This window comes from Ornithorhynchus anatinus, chromosome 2, assembly GCF_004115215.2.
Source record: "Ornithorhynchus anatinus isolate Pmale09 chromosome 2, mOrnAna1.pri.v4, whole genome shotgun sequence".
NCBI classification, from domain to species: domain Eukaryota; kingdom Metazoa; phylum Chordata; class Mammalia; order Monotremata; family Ornithorhynchidae; genus Ornithorhynchus; species Ornithorhynchus anatinus.
The window spans coordinates 25,022,482-25,041,555 of NC_041729.1; the positions used below are offsets into that span (position 1 = coordinate 25,022,482).

Here is a 19,074-nt window from a genome sequence, read left to right on the forward strand (position 1 = left end):
AATGATGATAAAGGAGGAAGAGAAAAGGAGCTAAAATACATTTTTGGAAGATTAATAGTGCCCCTGACCATTGGTAATAATCGCCAGTTGACTGTGGCCCTGTTTTCTTCAGGTGCTTAACTTTCCTCCCTTGCTATGATTTCCAGAAAACCCCGAGTCTGGGGGGAGGCCCCAGGAAGCTGGAGGGCATTTCCCTCACCCTGGCCCTTAACAGGATTTCTCCTCCGAATTCCATCCCGATCCATGACTGTACGGAAAAGTACGATTCTTTTCGTCTCGATCGAGGCGGCCAACAGAGCCGTCTCTAGAAACTGAGGACGGGAGAGCTGAATGAAGATCTCAACGGGCTCGGACTCCAACCTAGGAAGCCTTTCCGTGTGTACCCTCAGTTCTCAAGCAGGGGGATGTTCACTATGGGCCAAGTGGTGTGGAGAAAACCAGAGTAATCAAAATCCTCTGAGGGGAAAGAGATGTTTCTCATGAGGATTTTAAGCAATCAAGGTTTTCAAGTCAAATTGACTGCTAAGTGTCTGCTCCCTTTACAAATTGCCTAAAGGAAGCCTCAGATGCCCTGCAGGATGAACCATGCCCAAGAGACAACTGGGGTCTAATTTTTGGCAAACCCTAGCCCCGGCTTGGGAGGGTTAAAGGAAGTGGGGTGTTCTCTTAGCCCCTCTTCGATCAATCGATTAATCAATCAATGGTATCTACTGAGCACTTACTGTGAGCAGAGCTTGGTTGAGTACAATATAACAGAGTTGGCAGGCACTTTCCCTTCCCACAAGGAGCTTACAATTAATCACCGGTATTTATCGAGTCCTTACTTCGTGCAGAGCACTTAACTAAGCACTTGGGAGAGTACAATGCAATGGAACTAGCAGAAATGTTCAGTCTAGAGGGGGAGACAAGGTCCCAAAACCCAAACCTTTGTTTTTCTGCATTCCCTACTCCTCCCGCTCCGGGCTGCCTGGCTTCATCCAGTGCCTTACTGGCCTTTTCTGAGAGCCCAAAACGCCCAGGGGAGATGTCCTGCATTTCACTCTTCCCTGTCCTCACTCTGGAAGATCACTGCACCGGACAAGCCCGTTTACATAATCTCTTCCGGGAAGAAAGTGCCAGCCAACAAAGGTTTTGATGACGGATTGCAAGCACGCAATAACCATTTCAAATAACTTGAGTCATTCCGCCACCAGCCGACTGCTCCACAAACAGTGGTGCTCAACCGAACCGTGTCACGGCAGGGAAGACACCAGCACCGTCAGCATGCGGGCGGATCGAGGAGCGATTCTCCTCAGCTGGGGGTCTTGCTAGCGAGAAGAGCGGGGCCTACAGGAAAGAGCATCGGCTTGGGAGTCAGAGTTCTAGTCCCGGATCCATTACTTACCTGCTGTGTGACCTTGAGCAAGTCACTTAACTTCTCTGGGACTCAGTTTCCTCCTCTGTAAAACAGAGATTCAATGCCTGTTCTACCTCCTACTTGGACTGTGAGCCCCATGTGGGGCAGGAACTGTCTCCGACCTGATTATCTTGAATCTACCCTGCGCTTAGAACAGTGCTTGATACATAGTAAGCACTTACCAAATACAACAATAACAACAACAATGATGATAATTTGTTCCCACAGCTTTGTTCACCCCCCATTTCTTTTTAAGACTGGAAGAGAAAGTTGGCCTTAACCTGCAGCAATCAGCATCGGTGACTTTGAACCAGCCATGCAAAAATAATAAGAAGCAGCGAAGCCTGGTGGAAAACAGCACTGGCTTGGGAATCAGAGGACCTGGGTTCTAATTCTGGCTTTGCCACCTTGGGCAAGTCACTTCCCTTCTCTGTGCCTCAGTTACCCCATTTGTAAAATGGGGATTAACACTGTGAGTCCTTGGTGGGACCTGGACTGTGTCCAAGCTGATTATCTTGTATTTACTCCAGAGCTTCGTCCAGTGCTTGGCACGTATAAGTGCTTAACAGATACCATAAAAAAAACCCAAACAAAAAACTAAAGAGGGGCCAGAAAGTGGAAATAAAGAGGAAGACCTTGGAAGAACCCTCCTGAACGTGTGTACGCTGTCACTGCAGCAACCACAAAACAATTCTTTGTTACTAGCGGGTGCCTGTCAACTTCCTGAATACTGAGCTGGTATCACGAAGCAGTGAGGGCACCAGGATGTGGTTAGGGGGAGAGGGCATCAGGACGGTGGTCGGGGTTGGGGGTGGGGGCTGGGTTCTATTTCCGGCTCCTTCCGACACAGGAAGAAGCCTCAGTTTCTCCCATCCTTAGGATGGGAAGGAAGAACCCCGTATGCCCCCTCCCGACCAACTGTTTGCCGTGTGGGCTAATGAGGTAACGTCTGCAGAGCCTTTGAGCTCCTGAGATAAAGAGTGCAAGTAAAACACAAAGTCCTATTTTTCTTGGTCTACCGCAAAACCCCTTTGGGACACTTTCCAGCTTGTTGATCTTGCCAGGGAAAGGAGACGAAAATAATGGGGGCTGGCTAGTTGCCAGCACAGCTGAGGTGCAGGAGACCTCAAGGAAGCCTCCTTAGACGGGCTTCCCCAAGCTCTGGCCCTTCCACTCAACCATCGCCCCAACGTGCCCCGATCCTGGCTCTCGGGGGTCTGGAGAGTGTCCATAATAATAATAATTGTGGCATTTGTTAAGCACTTACTATCTGTCAAGCACTGAGTGCTGGGGTGATGGAAGCAAATCGGGTTGGCAAGTCCCTGTCCCTCGTGGGGCTCACAGTTATCTCATCTGTCTTAATCCCCATTTTACAGATGAGGTAACTGAGGCACAGAGAAGTTAAGTGGCTTACCCAAGGTCACAGAGCAGACAAGTGGCGGAGCCGGGATTAGAACCCACATCTCCCAAGCCCATGCTCTTTCCACTAAGCCACGCTAGTATTTTGCAATACTAATATATGTGATTTCCTACGGAGACATTAAATATTTTAGGTCTAACATCTCCTACATTGCTGCCAAAGGGGTCATTTTTCTTTCTTTGGTAATATTCATCTGTTAAATGGGGATTGGGACTGAGTCAGTCGTATTTATCGAGCACTTACTGTGTAAAGAGTACTGTACTAAGCGCTTGGGAGAGTATCATATTATAGACACATTCGCTGCCCAAAACGAGCTTACAGTCTAGAGGACTGTAACAGAGAAATGAAATGACTTGCCCAAGACCACACAGCAGACAAGTGGCAGAGCTGGGATTAAAACTCAAGTTCTTCTGACTCTCAGGCCCATGCTCTATCCACTAGGACACGCGGCTTCTAAAGGAAGGCAGAACCTGGGAGGGGAGAACGCAGGATCTTGTTAAAATGTAAGATGCAAAAGATATGACGGCCCAACCTCTCTCCAGGACCTGTACCTGGCTATTTTTGTTTGAGAACCAAATTCACGAACCCTGGAAAAGCCAAAGAAGGTAACTCCCTCTCGAGAACTTTTCCCAGAGGTGAAATCATGATGCAGATGTAATTTTCACCTCATCCTTGTCGGATGAAAAGGGAAGTGCGGATTATTCTGCTCATTTTCAGAAATGGAGGCATGTTGTGGCTCAGTGATTTGCCCCAAAGTCACCAAATGGGGTCGCGTCCGGTTAAGGATGAGAATCCAAACGGATGGGTTCCCGGACCGGAGTCTCGGTCACGGACCCATTTAGACTCGTTAGAGGGGTGGTTGCCGATTTTAAAGGTCACCAGCTCGAAAGGTGCCACATTTGGTCCCTCTAAGAAGGAAAAACATAAAAGATCTCAGAAGCAGAAATCTTTAGTAGGATCTGCAGCCAAAGCATGGGTGTTGCTAGGACCAGAGAGCAGGATCATGTTGGGAGATACAGACCTCTAGATTGTAAACTCGTTATGGGCAGGGAATAAGTCTGCTAATTCTGTGGTTACAGTGCTTTGCACTTAGTAAGTGCTCAATAAATACCATTGATTGATTGATACAGAGGGTCTGAAGGGACAGTTACAGCCAGAACCCATTATGACCCCATATTTAGGGTTAGACACTGGTTGGAGATGACTTGGTCAGGAGGAATGAAGGCCCAGAACCAGCCCAGTGAGGCTCAAGTGGGAGCTAAGGCCTCAGGTCCTTACCCCCAAACTGACCTAGGTGCCTTAATTTCCCCTGGGATTAATGGCTCTTCCCTCCTGGCATTGTTGTGAGAGTCTGCAAAAGGCACCGGGTGCCTTGGAGAAAGGTGCTAAGACTCTCCCAGAAAGTGAAGAGGGAGAGACACTGCAAATCGGTAAATTCTGTTATTCATTCAACTGTATTTATTGAGCGCTTACTGTGTGCAAAACACTGTACTAAGAGCTTATTATTTGGGTTTTGATTTCCCAGTTTGGATATAAGAATTAGGACAGTTCTTCCCATTACATGAATTCGTACTGGGGACTCCAGAAGTGGTGTAAGCATTATTTGAGGTAGGAAAGAATGGGTGTGTATGTGTGTTCTGTTGGTCAAGGCAGGACTTTGCTACCTTAGCCGTACTATCTGGAACTTGCAGTAAGTACTCTGTGTTTTTTTTATCTTTACACCGGTGAAAACAGTGAAATAGCAATGAGTGGCACTGGTGTAAAACATTCTACTGGTACTGGTCATAATCATACAGGAATTGGTTTTTAAAAAAGTGTCAGTTATGGTTATCTTTGAACCATCAACCCCCTAACCCATTAATTCTCATTCAATCAACGGTTGCTGTAACACAATTTTCTCACAACGCAAAGTTCAAGAACCCAACCTCTATGTTACAGGAGGACTGAATGTCCCACAGGTACTTATCTAAGTGATTGGGAGAGTGACATATCACAGAGTTGATAGACACATTCCCTGCCCACAATAAGGTTGCAATCTAGAGATGAGCTTAACATAGTCTGTGCTTCCTGGAGGTTATCATTTTTTGATTTTTGTCTTCTCTCTTCCTTCCTAGTCATCCATTATCACAGACTTTGAACCCATATCTCAGAAGTGTATAACTGAGGGAGTGGGAGGAAAGAAGATTCTCTCACTCACACACCCTCTCACTCGTGTACTCAGAGAAAGGATTATTCTTGAGTACAGGTGTAATGGTCTTAAATAAGTTGTACAGAGAAATAGTCTGCTAAAGGATGATGGTACTTGTTAAGCGCTTACTTTATGCTGAGCACTGTTCTAAAAACAGAGCAGGCTGCAACCTTGTGGACAGAGCACTGAAGGTTTCACTGCTTGGCTCAGAGTGGGCCCAGAAAGGGTCCGGTGACCAGCAAGAGGCCGAGCCTCTATCAGGCAATCAATTAATGGTATTGAATGAGCGCTTACTGGGTGCAGAGCACTGTACTAAGCACTTGGAAGAGTACAATATAACAATATAATAGACACATTTCCTCCCTTCAGTGAGCTTATGGTCTGGAGGGGGAGACAGACATTAATATAAATAAATAAATTACGGATACGTACGTAAGTGCCGTGGGGCTGAGGGGTGTGTGAATAAAGGGAGCAAATCAGGATGACACAGAAGGGAGTGGGAGAAAAGGAAATGAGGGTTGAGACAAGGAAGGCCTCCTCGGTCATCTGCTGATAATCCAGTCCCTGCCAGACTTAGTGAGAAGGTCGGACTTGGCAAAAATAGTGGCCTCAGCCTGGTTTCGGTGGAAAAGCACAGGCCTGCGTCCTTGGTTTGCCGGACATCCGTCCCGCCCCCGGGTCACCCTTAGGGTTGGAGGCCCCTCGGTCCTCGGGGAGGCCATGGCTGACCTAAGTCCCTTGACTGGGACCGGTTTCCCCCAGTGTGGGGAAACCACAGCACGCTTCGCGGGGAGGGAAGGAATGAATACAGCAGGCTGGCACCCTTCAAGAGACTGGAAACTCCCGGGTGGCGACGGGCGAGGCCGGGGAGCGGGAGGGAGGGTGCCAAGAGAGGAAGCTGTAAGGAAAACCTCCAACAAGCCTCGGCCCGTGTGGCCTGGAGGGAAGGAGGGAAGCACAGGGAGAGAGGGAGGGACGGAGCTGCTGAGGAACACAAGATAACCCAAGACGCCCAGATGACGTTGGGTGTTGAGGGCAGGGTAACTTGCAGAGTGAGGCAGAAGCAGCTAACACCTTGCGGAGGCTGGGCAGGAGGGTGGGTCAGAGGCAGGGCAGGAAACAGTAAGAGGAGTTATCTGGGATGAGGAGGGGGAGTGGAGCCATCGGCCATTTTGGCCATCGACGGCTTCCGGCGGCAGGGGAACGCCATGGACTGGTCGGAAGAGCACAGCGCCGGGTGTCAGAGGATCTGGGTACTAATCCCGTCAGCCCTGGCTTGCCTGTTGTGTGACCATGGGTGAATCACTTAGCTTCTCTGTGCCTCAGTTTCCTCATCTGTAAAAGGGGGTTTGGTACCTGCTCTCCCTCCTACTTAGACTGTGAGCCTTAAGTGGGAAAGGGATGGTATCTGATCTGATTGTACTCTTTCTACCCAAGCGTTTGGCTTTTTTATGGACTGTGTTAAGCACTTACTATGCGGCAGGCACTGTTCTAAGACTGAGGTAGACAGAAGCTAATCAGGTTGGACACTGTCCGTGTCACATGGGGTTCACAGTCTTAATCCCCATTTTACAGATGAGGTAGCTGAGGTCCAGAAAAGTGAAGCAACTTGCCCAAAGTCACCCAACTGACAAGAGGCAGAGCCGGGATTAGAACCCAGGTCCCTCTGACTCCCAGGCCTGTGCCCTACCCATTAGGCTATGTTGCTTAGCACTGTTTTGGGCACATATGAGGCTCTTAAACAAATACCACAGCTATTATTATTATTATTTCAAGGGTAGAGGTCATAGGAGAATAATTTTTGGGTGGCGTGGGTAGGAATGAAGAAGCACATGGTATATATTGCCAAGTTGATTCATGATCAGCTTCCAATGAAGTGTCATCATGTGGGTGTTTAGGTAGACAATGTCTACTGATATGTGGGGAAACTTTGGAGATGGCAGAAATCTGGGGCTTTCACGGGGCACCTGACTGCCATAAAAGAAGGAGCTTACTTGCTCATGGGTGGCAGAACCTAAGGAAAATTCCCTCCAGAGCCCTCCAAGTGCTACCTCGGGGCCAATGGAGTCTCTGTCCTAATTTTCCCTTCGCTTTCGAAGCATCTTCTTCAAACAGATGCAAATGCTCTCAGGAGTCTTCACAGAGTTTCAGGGACAAGTTAAAGTCACGGGCCAGGTGACTAGGGTGACTGTTGAAGGAAGAGTCATAATGAGACGAAGCCTGGAAGAATCCACTTCGGGGCCAGTGTGGCTGCATTGGCACCAACTTAGGTTTCTGTGGCACCAATCTTTTGTTTTCATGTCTACATCCAATGCTGCCCTCTAATCAATCCATCCAACAATGGTATTTATTGACTGCGTACAGTGCGCAGACCACTGGACTAAGTGCTTGGGAGAGCCCATTATGACAGAGTTGGTAGATATGTTCCCTGCCCACGATGAGCTCTTTTCTTCCCTGTGAGGTGGACAGTTTTGAAGCGAGGAAAGATGAGGCAGTGGGGTTGCAAGGAGGTTAGAGGCCGAGCCAGTATCCTTCCAGACAGCTGTTCTTTGCTAGCCTCGAGGGAAGGGAACTGAAAAATCAGTTGGGTGGGATAGGTGGAGGCCAGATCCATTGGACAGGGTAAAATAAACAATCAGGGTATTTTTTAAGTGGCTACTATGTGCCAAGCTCTGTACCAAACACTGGGGTACAATAAAAGATAATCACCTGGGATACAGTCCCTGTTTCACAAGCGGTTCACAGTCTAAGTGAGAGGGAATATGATTTAATCTTCATTTTACAGACGAGGAAGTTGAGGCACAGAGATGAATAACTGTGGTATTTGTTATGTGCTTACTATGTGCCAAACACTGTTCTAAGCGCAGGGGTAGATACAAGATCATCGGGCCCTACACGGGGCTCACATTCTAAATAGGGAGAACAGGCACTGAATCCCCATTCTGCAGTTGAGGGGACTGAGGCCCAGAGAAGTGAAGTGATTTGCCCAAGATCCCACAACAGACAAGTGGCAGGGCCAGGATTAGAATCCAGGTCCTCTGATTCCCAGACCCGTGCTCTTTCCACTAGGCCATGCTGCTGCTCACAAATAAATACATAAACCTAAAGCGAAACCCGTGGCTCTCCCCTTTGATTGTAAGCTCCTCTCAATCCATCGGTCAGTGGTATTTGAGCGCTTACTGTGTGCAGCTCACTCTACTAAGCGCTTGGGAAAATCCCTGCCCGTAACGAGTTTACAATCTAGAGTCCTCTCGACAGTAAGCTTATTGTGGGCAGGGAACGTGCCCGCCAACTCTACTGTAGTGTACTCTCCTAAGTGCCTTGTATAGTGTTCTGCCCAAAGTAAGCATCAGGGAGTAGCTCCGATTGATCAATTGATCGATTCATCTGTAATGTAGGCACTGAGCAGTCTCCTTTGAAAGGGGCGCTGGGGGTGGATTCATTAATGAGTGTTTCTTATTAGGTGGCACTCTCCTCTCCTCTGGCCTGGTGGCAGGGAGGCAGCACTGGAGAGGACGGCACTGTTACTTGATGGCCATCTCCTTTCCCTGGTGAGACCCAGATTTTCCTCCTGGGGGTGTAAGGGGGACTGGGAGGGGAGAGGCAATCACCTGTTCAGTCAGTTGATCGTATTTATTGAGGGCTTCTCGGGTGCAGAGCCTTGTACTAAGCACTCGGGAGAGTACCATATAACAGACACATTCCCTGCTTACAATCTAAAAAGGACGACGATAGCAATATTGACCACTTACTATGGGTTAGGCACGGGGCTTGGGATAAAAACACGATCGTTAGATTGGACCTGGTTCCTATTAATAAATCAATAGTATTTATCTGAATACTTACTTTATGCAGAGCACTGTACTAAGCGCTGGTCCCACATGGGACTCCTGGGTTGAGAGAGGGAGAACAGGAGGATCTCTGCTCCTTAACCCCTTTCAATCAATCAGTGGTATTTATTTGGTTAATTACGTGCAGAGCACCATACTAAGCACTTGGGAAAGTATTTAGTAACAATAGTAATTATGGTATTTATTAAGCTCTTACTACGTGCCAAGCACTTGTTAAGGACTTACTATCTGCTTCTGTCATACAATAATAATTGTGGTATTTGTTAAGCGCTTACTATATGCCAGGCACTGTACTAAGTGTTAGGGTGGATACAAGCCAATTGGGTTGGAACAGTCCCCGTTCCACGGGAGCTCATAGTCTCAATCCCCATTTTACAGATGAGGTAACTGGGGTCCAGAGAAGTGAAATGACCTGCCCAAGGCCACCCAGCAGACAAGTGGTGGAGCTCGGATTGGAACCCATGACTTTCCGACTCCCAAGCCGGTGCTCTATCCACTATGCCACGCAGCTTCCAGAACGCGTACAATGTCGTAAAATACAATATTATTATGGTACTTAAGTGCTTACTAAGGGCTTACTACTACAAATACTATTATTATTATTATTATTATTATTAGGTGTCAAGCACTGCTCTGAGCACTAGGGTAGAAAAAAGGTAATCAGGACACAGTCCCTGTCCCACAAGGGGCTCCCAGTTTACGTCTAATAGAATTGGTGGGCGTGATGCCTGCCCACAGAGAGCTTACGGTCTACCTGCTAAGCTTCCTGGACCCGGTGGCCCGATTTTATTCCGGCTTCCACTAACGGTGATTGCCGATGGCCAATCCACCAAAGGGGAACCCCCCGGGCAGCCCTGAGTGGCAGCCGGTTAGAGTTCCCAGCTTAAGAATCGTCCCTTCGAAGACCTTAGTTACCTAACACAGGCCAGGATGCTGCAGCTTCTAGACTGTAAGCCTGTCGTGGGCCGGAAATGTGTCTTTATTATGTTGTACTCTCCCAAGCGCTTAGCTCTCCCACAGTACGCACTCAATAAATATGATCGAATGAATGAATTAATTAATTCAGGCCGCTCACCAGGCTCTCCCTATGGGCAAGGGGGAGAATTTGCCAACTCAGAGGCAACACACATACGGCCTGCACTTTCCCACTTGAAAGGACTCAGACTTTGGAGAAAAAAGAAAGAAAGATCCCTCTTGAAAAAAGCCCGTAAATTATAGGTGCCGAGAGCTGGGGAGCTTGTAAAGCAGGCAGTGATTTGGGAGTCTCTCCTTTTTAAAATCTTCTTTCATTCTAGTCCTTACATCCCTCTGGCCTGGCGAGTCTAAATCACTTTGAGCACTGGCGTCCCTCGGGCCTTGATGGGCCGGAGAAGGTCCGACCCGCTTTTTTTTTTTTTAAATGGTATTTGTTAAGCGCTTACTACGTGTCGATCCCTGGGATAGATACAAGTTAATCAGGCCGGACACGGTTCTTGTCCCACATGGGCCTCACAGTCTTAATCCAAATCTTTCAGATGTCTGTCTCCCCATCTAGACTGTAAACTCATTGTGGGCAGGGCACGTCTGTTAATTCTGTTGTATTGTGCTCCCCACAGCGCTTTGTACACTGCTCTGCACATAATACGCGCTCGATAAATACGATTGATTGATTGAGTGATGAGGTCATTGCGGCAGAGAGAAGTTAAATAATAATAATAATAATTATGGTATTTGTTAAGCGCTTACTATGTGCAGGGCACTGTTCTAAGCGCCGGGGTAGATACAGGGTAATCAGATTGTCCCACTTGGGGCTCACATTTTTTAATCCCTATTTTTACAGATGAGGTAACTCAGGCCCGGAGAAGTTAAGTGACTTGCCCAAGGTCACACAGCAGACAAGTGGCGGAGTCGGGATTAGAACCCACGACCTCTGACTCCCAAGCCCGGGCTCTTTCCACCTAGCCACGCTTGCCTTGGCCAAGGTCACAGAGCAGACAAGTGGTAGAACCAAGATTAGAACCCAGGTCCTTCCGACTCCCAGGCCTGTGCTCTATCCACTAGGCCACAGTGCTTCTCAGTTTGAGGTGACTGTTGGCGGGGGAAGGGTGAGCACGCACTGCACCAGGACAGATTCCTTCGACTCTGCCTCCCTCGGGCAAGGTTCCTTCCTGCTCTGCTCACCCCAGGCTACAAAGGAGCAGGAGGCCCTGCAGAGATAATAATAATGATGTTGGTATTTGTTAAGCGCTTACTATGTGCAGAGCACTGTTCTAAGCGCTGGGGTAGATACAGGGTAATCAGGTTGTCCCACGTGAGGCTCACAGTTAATCCCCATTTTCCAGATGAGGGAACTGAGGCACTGAGAAGCGAAGTGACTTGCCCACAGTCACACAGCTGACAAGTGGCAGAGCCGGGAGTCGAACTCATGACCTCTGACTCCGAAGCCCAGGCTCTTTCCACTGAGCCACGCAGCTTCCCAGAGATAGAGGCCACCCCCTTCCCCAGTGGGTTATAATTATCCATTATGGTATTAAGCGCTTACTACGTGCCAGGCACTGTTCTAAGCACCGGGGTAGGTACAAGACAATCAGGTTGGACACAGCTCCTGACCCACATGGGGCTCACAGTTTTAATCCCCATTTTACAGATGAGGTAACCGAGGCTCAGAAAAGTGACTTGCCCAAGGTCACACAGCAGACAAGCAGCGGAGCTGGGATTAGAACGCCGGTCCTCTGACTCCCAGGCCCTAGCTCTTGCTGCAGACTCACCTTCAGGTGACCCAGGTGCATCTGCGTCCTCTCGCACATCTGCAGGAAGTACTTCACGTTGGCCTCGTCCACGATGATGTACACTGCCACTTTCCTCTTGAAGCCGGCGTCCAGCAGGTCCTTGAAGATGTCCACGTCCGTGAACATGTCCATGACCACGGCGATCACCTGCGGGGGAAGGGCCCAGAGTGCACGTTAGATCCCGAACCCGGCTTGGGCAGCTCCCCCTCTAGATTATAAGCTCGTCGCGGGCAGGGAATGTGTCTCTTGCTGTATTGTATTCCCCCAAGCGCATAGTACAGCGCTCCGCACACGGTAAGCGCTCAGTAAATGCGACTGACTGACTGAGAGGAGGTGTGGGCCCGGAGCCAAGCCGGGAGCGGCTGAACCCGGCACCTCCTCACCTGAGGCGTGACCGGGACGGCTTGGGATTCGGGGTGAGGACGGACGGGTGGGTCCGGAGCGGAGGGCCCCGTGAGCCCCGGTTGGGTCCTCTGCCTGCTGGGGGTTTTCTTCCGAGGGGTTGGCTCTCTCCGAGTCTGTATATATTCTAGCCGGGTTGCACCATGCTGACCGAGGGGAAAAGGTTTTTCATCTTTGACCTAGTTCGGGGGTCTGTCAAAGGTCTTAATAATACTGGAAGGTCAAATTCCAAATGCTTCTCTTCCCCGCCCTACAGCTGATCAGTTTGATCGGCCATCGACGTCGCTCTTGTCCTCCCTGTCCGGACTTGGCCAACCTATTGTTCGCTGGACTGTTACCCCGCACCCTGCAGGTGGGTGGGCTGTTAACTGCTTCGGCAACTAGTCACGCGGCCACCCCGCGTGCTGGCATTATGCTTTAAAGCCAACAAACGTGGCTGTGCAGAGGGGCACGAGAGAGCGGAAATTCCAGAGGGAAGGCCAAGTTTCCTCACTCCTCAGGAACTTCCAGTGGTTGCCCACCCACCACTGCCTCAAACAGAAACCCCTCACCATTGGCTTTGACGTACACAATCACCTTGGCCTTTTCCTACCTCACCTGACCACTCTCCTACTATAACCCAGCCCACACACTTTGCTCCTCTAATGCTAACCTTCTCACTGAACCTCAATCTCGTCTATCTCGCCGCCGACTTCTCACCCACGTCCCGCCTCTGGCTTGGAACGCCCTCCCTCTTCATATCCAACAGACAATTACTCTCCCCCTCTTCAAGGCCTTACTGATGGCATATCTCCTCCAAGAGGCCTTCCTTAAGCCCTCCATTCCTCTTCTTCCACTCCTTTCTGCCTCACCCTGACTTGTTCCCTTTATTCATCCCCCCTCCCAGGCCCACAGCACTTACGCCCATATGTGTAATTTATTTATTTGTATTAATGTCTCTCTCCTTCTCTAGACCGTAAGCTTGTTGTGGGCAAGGGTTGTATCTGTTTATTTTTGTAATGAATGCTTAGTACAGTGCTCTGCACACAGTAAATCCTCAATAAATACAACTGACTGACTGACAAGGCCACTCCAGTAAGGTGAGTTCAGTCAGTATCCGGGGCTGGTGACCAGAAGGGTCTCCCCACCCCCATTTTCTGTGTGGAAAAATCATCGGCAAGGGAGACGTGGGCCTGGGGAAATGGAGCCTTAGGAAATCAAAGCCGGAGGTGGGGATTCCCACTGGAAAGGGGATAGGCAAGTGGGGGCGAGGGTGAGTGATGACAGCAAGTATGTGTTGCCTGAACCATGAGTTGTGAGTGGGCCATGCTTCCAAAATGGTGGCCGGGAGGAGCCCAAGAGGAAATTAGAACCCCGGACCAAAGTTGCTGCTGTGGAAAGGGTAGGGGAAGGTTTCTACACAAAACCTTTCACTGAACCTTCCACTGAACTGTCCCGTGATCTGTGGTATCGGGCCTCTCTGTTACTTAGTTTAGAGAGGCAGTGTGGTCTAGTGGAAAGAGCACAGGCGTGGGAGTCGGTGGACCTGTGTTCTAATCTCGGCTATGCCACTAACCGGCTGTGTGACCTCGGGCAAGTCGCTTCACTTTGCTGGGCCTCAGTTCCCTCGTATGCAAAATGGGGATTCAAAACGTGTTCTCCCTCCTGCTGAGCCTGTGAGTCCCATGTGGGACCTGATGATCTTGTATCTACCCAGTGCTGAGAATAGTGCTTGGCATACGGAAAACGTTAAGATATACCACGATTATTATTATTATTATTATCAGCTGGTGAACTTTACACCCTCCCAGAATAATAAATCCCTGGCAATGGTGGCCAAAATATTTGGCCAGCGCAGCAGCTCGACGTGGGTAGGGAATGTGTCTGTTTATTGTCGTACTGTACTCTGTCAAACACTTAGCCCGGTGCTCTGTACACAGTAACACTCAATAAATATGACTGACTGACGGACCGACAGACATTTCAGCACCAGGGAAGGCAAACTGGTGCTTGGGAACGTCACCTGGGCGACTGTTATTTCATACCTCTGTGCACCTCTGAACAAGCTTCAGGGTTCCTTGGTGACTCTGTTTACCTTAAGCCCTTCGGCTGGTTTAGGATTTACCTGCAGTTCTTACGAAACGCACCTTAATGCCACAGCGAGGCACCCTCCCATCCCCACAATCCCGCCCCTCCTGCAGGAACATTCAGGGCCCCGACATGCCCTAGTCTACAGGGTTGTGTTATATACAGACACACACACACACATTACTCCGGTAGGTACACGTGGTCTTCCGAACTGGAACGCCGCCCCTCTGCCCCCTGCCCTCCCCTACTCAAAATCCACCCCCGCAACCATTGCCCGCTTACCTCCAGCCCAACCCCTCGCGTAGCTCACAGCCTGGAGGCCTGAGGCATGCTTCGGGGCGTGTTTGCGTACCCTCTGCGCACAGAACCATTTCGTCCCAGTCAGCAGGCCCTTACAGGCCTGCCCTCACCCCAAATCTCCTCTGCTACTGCCCGCCAAGGCATATGTCATACCTTGGCTACAATGCCGCCTTGCCAGAGGTGAGGGCCCCAGAAAACAGCAGGGCTTCTACGTTACTCTTTGAGCCTGTGAACTGCCTGTCCCGGGCTCGATTCAACCTGCATCTCACTCTCAAACATCCCGGCGGCAAACCATCTCCGCACCGGTCACAACTGTCATCATTTCAGGTTGACTTGTAAAGCGTGAATTAGCACAGCCTCCCCACCCTCCTTTTTAACTGAGCGACCTCTAGACTGGAAGTTCGTTGTGGGCAGGGAATGTGTCTGTTATATTGTACTCTGCACCCAGTAATGTCTCAATAAGTTCAACTGACTGACTATCTTGGGAGGGGGACCGTGTTGAGAGGCCGGGAGATTGGCGGCCTGTAGCCTTGCAGATATCTCAGAAAATAATGATAATGATAATAATTGTGGTATCTGTTAAGTTCCCGGCACTGTACTAAGCACTGAGGTAGAGAAAAGATAATTGGATTTGGCACTGTCCCCATCCCACATAGGGCTCACAGCCTTATTTCCCATTTTACAGATGAGGTAACTGAGGCACAGAGAAGTGAAGTGACTCGCCCAAGGTCACTTTTGCAGACAAGTGGTGGAGCCGGGATCAGAACCCAGGTCCATCTGACTCTCAGGCCTGTGCTCTATCCACTAGACCATGCTGTCTCATAAAAATAATAATTGCAATATTTGTTAAATGCTTACTAGGTGCCAGGTACTGTAATAATAATAATAATAATAATAATGATGGTATTTGCTAAGCGCTTACTATGTGCTAAGCACTGTTCTAAGTGCTGGGGGGATACAAGCTAATCAGGTTGTCCCACGTGGGGCTCACAGTCTTGTCCCCATTTTGCAGATGAGGTAACTGAGGCCCAGAAAAGTGAAGCAACTTGCCCAAAGTCACCCAACTGACAAGAGGCGGAGCTGGGATTAGAACCCAGGTCCCTCTGACTCCTGAGCCCGTGCTCTTTCCACTGAGCCGTGCTGCTTCTCTAAGCAGCATCTAAGCTCTGTTCTAAGTGCTGGGGTGGATACAAGCAAATCGGGTTGGGCACAGTCCCTGTCCCACGTGGGGCTCACAGTCTCAATCCTCATTTTCCAGATGAGGTAACTGAGGCACAGAGAAGTGAAGTGACTCGCCCTAGGTCACACAGCAGACAAACGGCAGAGCCGGGATTAGAACCCAAGACCTTAGGACTCCCAGGCCCGTGCCCACTATGCCCGGTTGCAAATCGAGACCAGCACAGTTCTCTCTGGCCTTCTGTACCGGCAGTGACTCTTGCCATATTTCCCGTTAGGGCTAATCAATATTTATTCCGCTCCCCGCCGTCGTCAGCATGGCTTTGTAGGAAAGCCCAGCATTTCCCTGCAGTCAAATCAGGGTCCCTAGTAAAACGCAACGGGGAAGGTGATGAGCACAATTTCCCTTAGGCCTGTTTTTGTTTTACTAGTGCCGATTTTTTGAGCTGAGGGGTTGGAGGCTGCTTTCTCCCAAGCGCTTAGTACAGTGCTCTGCACACAGTAAGCGCTCAATAAATACGACCGGCAGTCTGACTGGCGCACTCGACGCTTTGAATGACGATGATGGCCGTGTGGGAGGGAGAGGCGGCACTTAGCCACTGCACCCGCTCCTTGTTAACAATTAGAAATCAATCCATCCGTTGTATTAATTAAGCACTGATTGTGTGCAGGGCACTGTACTAAGCGCTTGGGAGAGTACGGCACAACGATGTAACAGATATATTCCCTGCCCACACCGAGGTGGAAGTCTAGACGGGGAGAACGGAGAAGCAGCGTGGCTCGGTGGAAAGAGCATGGGCTTAGGAGTCAGGGGTCATGGGTTCTAATCCCGGCTCCGCCACCTGTCAGCTGTGTGACTTTGGACAAGTCACTTAACTTCTCGGTGCCTCAGTTACCTCATCTGTACCATGGGGATTAACTGTGAGCCTCACGTGGGACAACCTGATTACCCTGTATCTACCCCAGCGCTTAGAACAGTGCTCTGCACATAGTAAGCGCTTAGCAAATACAAATACCAACATTATTAGAACGGAATGTCAAACAGTCCTTTCCCTCGGCTCCGGGCCACGCCAAGCTCCCTCTCTACTCCTGGAATTGTCCCTGCCGGGTCCATCCCAGGGAAGATCGATTAACCAAGTCGTCTTGACCCAGTCACCAGTAAAGCTTCGACGGAGCTTATGTCACCTGCCGATTCCTGCCAGCTCTGTTCTATTACCTTTTTTTTTAATGACATTTTTTAAGCATTTACTATGTGCCAGGCACCGATCGAAGCACTGGGGGAGATACAAGCTAATCTGGATGGACCCAGTCCAGGTCCCAAATGTGGCGCCCGGTCTTAATCCCCATTTTACAGATGAAGTAGCCGAGGCCCAGAGAAGTGAAATGGCTTGCCCAAGGTCACACAGGAGACAAGTAGCAGAGCTAGGATTAGAACCCAGGTCTTTCTGACTCCCAAGCCTGTGCTCTTTCCACTAGGCCTCCTCCTCCTGAAGCCAGAGACTTCAGCGAAGCTCCAGAGAGCATCTCCCCTCCCCTCAGAAGATCGTGCCGAAGTTAGGAATTATTTTTATTAATGCCTGACTCCCTGTCTAGACTGTAAGCTCATCATTATTATGATTATTACTATTATAATCACCGTAATAATAATTACGGTACTTGTTGAACACTTACTATGTGCCCAGCGCTGCTCTAAATGCCAGGGTAGGTAGAAATTAACTGGGTTGGACACAGTCCCTGTCCCACGTGGGGCTCACAGGCTTAATCCCCATTGTACAGATGAGGTCACTGAGGTCCACAGAAGTGAAATGACTTGCTCAAGGTCACACAGCAGACGCGGGGAAGAGCTGGGATTGAAGCCAGGTCCTTCTGACCTCCGGGCCCGTGCTCTATCACTGAGCCACACTGCTTCGTTGTGGGCAGGGACCGTACCTACAAACTCTGTAGTTACTGCCCTCGCCCAAGCATTTAGGACAGTGCTCTGCACCCAGCAAGTGCTGCATAAATACCATTGATCGATTGCTTCCGTTTTGGCCGGGGCTCAGTGACATCCAAGCCGAAGATTTTACAGCTTTCCTTTTCTGATGGTGGAGGGGACTCCCATCCCGCAGTTTCCCAGGACTAGAAGTTCCCAAGCCTCTCGCTGTCCTGAGTTGGGATAATCTGCTAATCATCATCATAGTATTTGTTAAGTGCTTACTATGTGCCAAGTACTGTTCTAAGTGCAGGGGTAGATACAAGCTAATCAGGTTGGACACAGTCCCTGCCCCACATGGGGCTCACAGTCTTAATCCCCATTTTGCAGATGAGGGAACTGAGGCCCAGAGAAGTGAAGTGACTTGCCCAGGGTCACACAGCAGAGAAGTGGCAGAGCCAGGATTAGAACCCATGACGTTTTGGCTCTATCTACTAGGCCAGGCTGCTTCTTCCGCTGCTCCCACTGCAGGGGAACACGGGAGGGCAGAGCTTGCTCTGGAAAGGAACCCTCTGCCGCCTTAATCCCGGGCGGGACCCAGGCCCCAGCCGGAGGGGAGAATCCAGTTGCAAAATAGGTCAGGGCAGGCTCAAGCCTTCCTTCCCCGCTCCCCGGCAGGGCGACTCCGGAGGCAAACGACGAAGACTCGCAGGGCTGGGTAGCAGGCCCACCGGGACATATGTACTGGCACGACTGAGAAGCGGCGTGATGTGCATAGAGCACGGGCCTGGGAGTCTAATGGGTCATGAGTTCTAATCCCAGCTCCGCCACATGTCTGCTGTGTGACCTTGAGCAAGTCACTTTGCTTCTCTGGACCTCAGTTTCCTCCTCTGTGTAATGAGGATCGAGACTGTGAGCCCCACGTAGGACATGGATTTGTGTCCGACCCGATTTGCCTGTATCCACCCCAGTGTCTGGCCCGTAGTAAGCGCTTAAATAATAATTATGGTATTTGTTAAGCACCGTTCTAAGAGCTGGGGTTGATACAGGGTAATCAGGTTGTCCCACGGGGAGCTCACAGTCTTAATCCCCATTTTCCAGATGAGGTCACTGAGGCCCAGAGAAGTTAAGTGACTTGCCCAAAGTCATACAGCTGACAAGCGGCAGAGCCGGGATTAGAACCCATGACCTCTGACTCCCAAGCCCGGGCTCTTTCCGCTAAGCCATGCTGCTTCTCTTATACCATTATAATAAACAGGGGGTACGCTGTTCCAAGAGAACGCAGGCCAGGCAGTTCCAGGGCGACGGCCACACGACCCACCCTTTCCCAGATGGGGCGTACGTCGGCCGACTCGGGCACCCCAAGGCCAGGGGGGCTGCTCGAGAGACGTCCTGCCCATACGTGTCTTAGGAGGAGGAGGAGGAGGACACGCCGGAAAGCCCATAAAAATCCGATTAACAACCTGGACGCCGAGGAACACACTGTATCCTGGGAGCAGGGGTGTAGTCGGAATGAATGACATGCTGACCACGGGCTGTTCTTTGCCCCCGGCGGGCTCCGCTGATTTCCGCCGCCTCTTCCCCAGACGGACGA

The 19,074-nt window shown here is 50.1% G+C and overlaps 2 protein-coding genes across 5 annotated transcripts in view; one reads left to right on the forward strand and one right to left on the reverse strand.

Moving 5' to 3' along the window:
• Positions 1-19,074, forward strand: part of SLC5A10 (solute carrier family 5 member 10) — a 144,581-nt gene that overhangs the window by 51,893 nt on the left and 73,614 nt on the right. The gene's annotated exons all lie outside the window — the stretch shown is intronic.
• FAM83G (family with sequence similarity 83 member G) overlaps positions 1-19,074 on the reverse strand; it is a 47,337-nt gene that overhangs the window by 13,316 nt on the left and 14,947 nt on the right. For both annotated transcript variants that reach the window (XM_039910691.1, XM_029056928.2), the window contains exon 3: positions 11,603-11,770. In XM_039910691.1, the coding sequence (XP_039766625.1) occupies positions 11,603-11,770 (168 nt within the window). The remainder of the gene's footprint in view (positions 1-11,602; positions 11,771-19,074) is intronic.